Below are 7,957 nucleotides of genomic sequence, written 5' to 3' on the forward strand. Positions count from 1 at the left end.
TTATTTTTTGTGAAGATTTTATTTATTTGGCAGAGAGAGAGAGAGAGAGCACAAGTAGGGTGAGAGACAGGCAGAGGTGGAGAGAGAAGCAGGCTTCCTATTGAGCAGAGAACACAACAGCTGATTAGATCCCAGGACCCTGAGGCCATGACCTGAGCTGAAGGCAGAGGTTAACCCACTGAGCCACCCAGGTGCCTCATCATTTTAGTTTTAACTCTCTCTTTATTCTGTGGTTCCTTTAAATATATGATTTGTATTGATATCTGATATAAAAATAAACATTTGATACAAAAGATCAGCATCCTACTGTCCTAAATCACTAAGTAAGATAAACAAGCAATCAAAAAATTATTCAAACCAACTCAGAGGCCTCCTGCAGAGATTTTCTATCTTCCACTTTGTACATATATTTCTATCATATAAATCTCTAAGTTCATTTTCTACCTCAATCTGAAACTATTTTGGGGAAGCATATAAGTCCACTAGTGACCATTGCCAAGCTTAACATTTGCTTCGATATCATTTAACAGCAACTTTAATGACTTATACTTGCCTCTTTAACAAATGTGTGTTTGGGGGCACCTGGGTGGCTCAGTGTGTTAAGGATCCAGTCATGATCCCAGGGTCCTGGAATGGAGCCCCGCATGGGACTCTCTGTTCAGCAGGGAGCCTGCTTCCTCCTCTCTCTGTCTGCCTGTCTCTCTGCCTACTTGTGATCTGTCAAATAAAATCTTAAAAAAAACAAAAACAAAAACAAAAACAAATGTGTGTTTGGAAGGATCCAGAAAAATTTCCTTTATAAGGACTTTGTTGTATATTTCTTTAGAATAGAAAACATTTGGCAACTAATAATAATTATTAAACTTTTTTAATTTACTGATTGAATTCATTCATAAAACGTAATGTCAAGATCGAACATAATATCCTGAAAAACTGACTTATGGAAATCTTCATGAGACTAATCAGAAAAAAATTATATCATATCGTATCATATCCATTAAATAGAGCTTCATGATGTCAGTGTCATCATCTATATTCTCCATGCACATGTTCGGCACTAACTTGTGCAATATGTCTTTTCAGGAGACTGTTAAGCATTTTTATGGCACTGGATCATGGAAAACAAGAATAACGTCACTGTGTTTATTTTCATGGGACTTTCTCAAAATGAGAACATTGAAATCCTCTGCTTTGTATTATTTTTATTTTGCTACATTGCTATTTGGGTGGGAAACTTACTCATAATAATTTCTATCACGTGCAGTCCACTAATGAACCAACCCATGTATTTCTTCCTTAATTGCCTCTCACTCTCCGACCTTTGCTACACCTCAACAGTGACACCTAAACTAATGGCTGATTTACTGGCAGAAAGGAAGACCATTTCCTACAGTAACTGCATGACACAGCTTTTTACCACACATTTATTTGGAGGTGTGGAGATCTTCATCCTCACAGGGATGGCTTATGACCGCTACGTGGCCATCTGTAAGCCCCTGCACTACACCGTCATCATGAGCAAAGAGAGGTGTCACGCAATCATCACAGCCTGCTGTACTGGGGCCTTAATCCACTCTGCCAGTCAGTTCCTCCTCACCATCTTCCTACCCTTCTGTGGCCCCAATGAGATAGATCACTACTTCTGCGACGTGTATCCTTTACTAAAGCTGGCCTGCACGGACACGGACAGAATTGGTCTCTTGGTCGTTGTTAATTCAGGACTGATTGCTCTGGTGACTTTTGTGATTTTGATGGTGTCCTATTTTCTGATATTATACACCCTTAGGGCTTACCCTGCAGAGAGCCGCTCCAAAGCTCTTTCCACTTGCAGTTCCCACGTCACAGTTGTGGTTCTGTTCTTTGTGCCTATTCTCTTCATTTACATTCGGCCTGCCACAACTTTCCCAGAAGACAAAGTGTTTGCTCTTTTCTACACCATCATTGCCCCCATGTTCAACCCTCTGATCTACACACTGAGAAACATGGAAATGAAGAATGCAGTGAAGAAAATGTGGTATCATCATTTATTTTGGGGAGGGAAGTAACTTGTATTAAGAACATTCTAGAATTTCATTTTAGGGTTCTACTTTGAGCCTTAGAAGTAAGAAGAAATGATATACACAGAGTATATCATGACTGCAAAAGCCAGCCACAGTTGGAGCTCAGAATCTTTAGCATTTCCTCAGACCTCTCCTGACTGGATAAATTTATTATTTTCTAAAGACTTTTTTTATTCTTTTTTACTGAAGTATTATTGACATATAGCATCTGTCCATTTCAGGTATACATCACAGTGATTCAACATTTTTGTACACTTTGAAATTATCCTCACAAGAAGTCTAATTATCATCTGTCACCATACAACATTATTATAATATTATTGATGATTAGACAATTTTCATTTATTTTTTCATTTCATTCTGCTTCTAATCTTCTCACATGCTAGTCCAAAGTATTCCTTGATTAAATACTTTATCTTCAACATGTAATGAAGTCTTTTTTCTCCTCCTCTTGACTTCCACTATCACTGGAGTGTGTACCCCTGTTGATAGAAACAATAGGAAATCATCTGATAGATTAGAAATATAGGTAGTTTTTACTTCCAGCATCTCAGAAGAGAGCATATATAGTAGGTTTTTGAGCTGAGGGTAATAGGTACATGAGCTATTCAGCATTCATAAACACTCTTCTGTATGATATTTGAGCCTAGTTTCCCTCTCTCCCTTTCAGAAAGGAAACATAATATCCTCAACATTTGGACAAAGTTCATTTTGTGTTAGTTTCTCTTCTGGTTCAGGTTATAATCCTTCCGGAAAGACCTGTAACATTAAGAACAGGCTTTAAAATCACTCAATACACTGTTACATTGCTACAAGGGTCCTTGTTTCTATGATTGGTCATTAGATTTAAGTTAACATTTATCCCTTTCTTTCTTGCACTGCCTACTCACTCTTCCCTTTGATTTAAGGTTAACCTTTAATATTGGGGCTCATTATCTACTAAGGTGTACCAAATCTTCATTCTTGACATTCTGAATCTTTAATGGTCCTGCCATTTTTTCTTGTTTTTCTTTTCATTTTTTTTAAATGAACACTTACTATTAGTTATAGAAATTTTAAGAAATGGGTTGTGTTCCAAATAGTGATCATTCATGTCCCATTGTGTCAAACAAACAAATGTCACCTCATCATCAATACCAATTCCACCACTCCCCCCCCCTTTTTTTTTTAAGATTTCATTTATTATTTATTTGACAGAGATCACAAGTCGGCAGAGAGCCAGGCAGAGAGAGGAAGGGAAGTAGGATCCCGCTGAGCAGAGAGCCCAATGTAGGGCACAAACCCATGATCCTAGGATCATGACCTGAGCCAAAGGCAGAGGCTTTAACCCACTGAACCACACAGGTGCCCCCTCCAGCGCCATTTTATCTTTTGGTTTAGTAAAGGTATGAAGACCCCAAATGGTATCCAGGTGGCAACTTCAATTTCCAGTTCAATAAAGTAATTGTTGTGGCCCCTCATGAAACCATAACATCTATAACTAAAACCTAAAAGCCAGATGAGCTCAAAACTGTTGGTACAGGAAGCAGAATTATAAAGGACTTTAGTGTAATAATAAAGGAAGCACTTCCATATATATTCTTCAGTTCCATAGGATTCTAAAACTGTTTATGATGGCTTTGGGAGAGATATAACGATATGTTGGCCAACACATCCTTGAAAATATAGCTCAAGCTTTTCAGGATGCTATTTCTCAATTGGTGGTCTGTTTGGAAGTCATTTGTTCACTGTATCTAAGCAGTTACCTAAGATAAATGGGATATGAATGAGTTCACTGAGGTTGCCATAAAATAATACCATAGATAGGATGGCTTAAACAACAAAAATATATTTTCTTTCACTTATGGGGTCTGAAAGACCATGGTCAAACTACTGACAGGTTTAGTTTCTTCAAAGGTCTGCCTTCTCCATATGTCCTCACAGGGTCTTCTCTGTGAACACACATTCCTGGCGTTCTTTTCTTTGTGTCCAAATTTTCTCTTATAAGGATGCTTACCACAGCGGACTAGGGCCCACCATAAAGGCCTCATTTTAACTTAATTGCCCCTTTAATGGCCTATCTCTAAATAGTCATCTTCTGAGTTACTTGGATCTAGGTATTCAATATATGAAATTTCAGGAACTCAATTTGGCCTAGAATAGAGTATGTGGTAGGATCTATGAATTTCAATGTGTATGTCCACTACCAAGCATCTTTACTGGAAGAAATACATTACTGGATCAGAATCAATCTTAAGTGAAATAGTATGATGGTGAATAAGGCATTCCAGAATTCAATGCATTGTGCTGCTGGTACAAGTATTATAAGCAGGAAAGACAAATCTATATCCAGAATAAGTGTCTGTTTCAGTGAAGACAAATTTGGTTTCCTCCATGATGGAAGGTTTTCAGTGTAATCAACTTGCTATCTCAGCAGTGAGTGGACTCCCTGGGGAGCGAATATGTTGGGCATTCAATGCTGGTGTGACAGAAATTAGCTTCCAAAAGAAATGAAATCTTGCCATTTGCGACAACATGAATGGAACTAGAGCGTATCATGCTTAGCAAAATAAGTCAAGCAGAGAAAGACAACTATCATATGATCTCCCTGATATGAGGAAGTGGTGATGCAACATGGGGGCATAAGTGGGTAGGAGAAGAATAAATGAAACAAGATGGAATTGGGAGGGAGACAAACCATAAGTGACTCTTAATCTCATAAAACAAACTGAGGGTTGCTGGGGGGAGGGGGGTCGGGAGGGGGGGTGGGGTTATGGACATTGGGGAGGGTATGTGTTTTGGTGAGTGCTGTGAAGTGTGTAAACCTGGCGATTTACAGACTTGTACCCCTGGGGATAAAAATATATGTTTATAAAAAAATAAAAAATTAAAAAAAAAAGAAAGAAATTAGCTTCCAAACAAGGCCATAGCAATATTTCCTAACTGGCCCATATGGAGGTACTGTATATAGAGGCCAGACGTAGACTTTTATGGCCAACAGTTCATCTGATGTCTGGGCCCACAACCAGTGGCAACTGCCAGACATGTAAGTCAAGATGACTCCAGATCTTTTCAGTTGCTAGCTAGTGGGTATTCCCAGTCCTTGTGTTTTCTCAGTTGAGACCTCAGACATCATGTGGCATAGAGAAGCCATCCTCGCTATGTTTATATTCCTGATCCGTTGAGCCTAAGTTTATAGTAAATTACTTGTTTTACGCATGAAATTTGCGGTTATCTCTTGCAGTAATAATAACTACAAACATTTGGTACTCAGTAGTCACAGAAGCCAGATGAAAGTTTAGAGGGAAATTTAATATTGTTCAACCCTAGCAATAGCCTTCATAGGGAAACTTTCTAAACCACCTTGACCACTTTATTATTTTTTTTTAATGATTATTTAATTATTTATTTTAGAGAAAGCAGGGCGAGGGTCGGGGGGAGTGGGCAAGAGATTTTCAAGCAGACTCCGCACCGACAGCGGAGCCAAATGCCAGGCTCGATCTCACAATCCTGAGATCACGACCTCAGCTGAAACCAAGATTCAGAGTCTTAAATTCCTGAGCCACCCAGGTGCCCCATCCATGGCTGCTTTAGCCTTAGACCAAATTAGTTAGAACTTGGGTAGTTGGGAAAAGAGGGTGGCTGTATCCACAAAACATTTCATCTCATCTAGCACCACTGAGAATTTCCTCCACAGTGTACAACAGGTAGTGAACATTTGTATGACTTATATTTTACCCATAAGGTCTACCCATATAGTCACACTTTCTACCCACACAAAGACCCTAAACACAAGTAAAACCTTTAGCAACTGTCACAAATTGGAATAGATCTAGGCCTCTAGTTATCTTTGGTCTGTGCAAGGCAGACAATCCATGCACTGGTTGAGGATTTGTTAATAATATTTTCCTTAACCCCCATCTTTTTTAGTACTTTTTTATTTGGGTTTTTAATGCTGCAACATTCCATTTCAGTTAGTGCCAGAAAGAACTAAATATAATCAGATGCAATCATATATTTCCTCTTCAGCCAATTTCCTCTAAAGTAACAGAAGATGACTGAGTGGAAGATGATTTCACAGGAATTTTGTCAAAATCTCTTGAGCCTATCAGACCTGGGCTATCAGAGCCTATCAGAAAAAAAGCATGGTTTTGTAAGGAAATAACTCAGGTGATGTTATTATATCATCCCAGGTCATGAGAATCTGTTCTCCTCTAGAAATACGGAGGAGGGAATTCTATTTGAGCAGAGGTTTCAGGGAAGTTGGGTTCCCAAAATTCTCCGATTCATTCCCAGACCTCACCATCTCAGACAAATCAATCTATTTTTTTTTTCTTTTTGTGTTTCTATTGTTGACATAAGGGACCTTAGAGGCTGAGTTTTCTGTTCCCTTTATAGCCCTCCAACATCTATGATCAAACCCATGACTTAATTTTCATCAGGGTCTGTGTTTGGGCTTCTGAAGACCGAACTGCAACAGAAAAGCTCTCATCCTGATGGTCTGCCTGCAGTTGTGTAGACCAAGTAGTAACTACCTTATCCTTTATGTTAGCCTACTGACGTCACCAACAGAAGTGAGTTTACTTCACAATCCTTATAACTGCGTCTTATCCACACACCATTCAAGCTCCACAGTCATTGTAAATCCCAGCACATCAATGTTGTTTATGGAAAATCGGTAAATTTTTTTGTGTGGAAAATAGGAAACATGTTTCTTTCCAAACATAAGGTCAAGTTGTTTATATACAAGCATTATGAGTTTTCTCTCAGATTACTAACTTATGTGTTTTTCCATATAAAAAATATTTTTGTCTTGCATAGAATGATGACCAGCTTTAAGTTTTTCAATGTTATTTAGACCATGGTTGCCCTCGTAACAACCAAATTCTTCACTTCTCTCCCATATGAGTCTGCATACTGTCCTTATCTGGTCCTGATAATAATCGATGCATCATTTTCAGACATTCTCTGTCTGCCTCAAGTCTTTCTTCATATTGTTCACTCAGGTCACAAAGTCTCTCAGTTGTACCTTTCATAATCTACAGTTGACCCTTGCACATGTGGGGATTAGGGATGTGTATAACTTTTGAGCCCTGCCCCAAACTTAACTGCTAATCATCTACTGTTGACTGGAAGCCCCACCAATAACATGAGCAGTTCATTAACACATATTTTGTATGTCATACATGATATATGTGTTATATACTGTACTTTTATAACAAAATAGAAGGAAACTCATAAGGAAGAGAAAATACAGTACTGTACTGTACTTATTGAAAAAAATCCACATGTAACACAACTCACAGTTCCGGCCCAGGCTGTTCAAGGGTCAATGGTATTATCGTGTACTACTCAAGCTTCCCTCAGTTATGTGACCCTTTCTAGCTATTTTAACCACATTTACTTTTTTTAATTGGATTGCCTGGATTACAAACACATCTTATTACTTTTAGAGGAACTCATTTTTAGAGGAATTAATTTTTTTGAACAAAATCCTCATTGTGGTATTTGTAGGAAGAAGTGTATACATTTGTACCAGCTCTCAGAGTTAAGTCTGTGAAAACCAGTTGCAAATGTGGGGGATCTAGGAGGAAGTAGGGCTATTGGGGTATGAAGTTGCACACAGATATTTGTCATGCACTGTTCAATTCATTTATTCTCTGCTAAAGCAGACTTCAAAACCTGGCCTTAGGCATCTTTGCCATTTTCTAATTTAACCTCTGCTGAGACATTGTTCCCTACTGTACCTCAGAATCTTTTTCAACAGGAAGCACATGATTTATAGCCTATCAAAAGTGAGTAGACATGTACTCTTAGTTTGTGCTCCAGTTCCTCAGGGTATAAAAAGTTATTAACCATGGCATAACTATTTATTTATTTATTTTATAATTTTTTATTTTTTATAAACTTATATTTTT

The 7,957-nt window shown here is 38.2% G+C and overlaps 1 protein-coding gene across 1 annotated transcript; it reads left to right on the top strand.

Annotated features, from left to right (window-relative positions):
• The first annotated feature begins 1,115 nt into the window (after positions 1-1,115).
• Positions 1,116-2,045, top strand: LOC132010149 (olfactory receptor 4P4-like). The gene has a single exon (XM_059388113.1). It carries the CDS (start codon positions 1,116-1,118, stop codon positions 2,043-2,045), a length of 930 nt encoding a protein of 309 aa, XP_059244096.1.
• Positions 2,046-7,957: the final 5,912 nt, after the last annotated feature.

Source organism: Mustela nigripes, chromosome 1, assembly GCF_022355385.1.
Source record: "Mustela nigripes isolate SB6536 chromosome 1, MUSNIG.SB6536, whole genome shotgun sequence".
Taxonomy (NCBI): Eukaryota; Metazoa; Chordata; class Mammalia; order Carnivora; family Mustelidae; genus Mustela; species Mustela nigripes.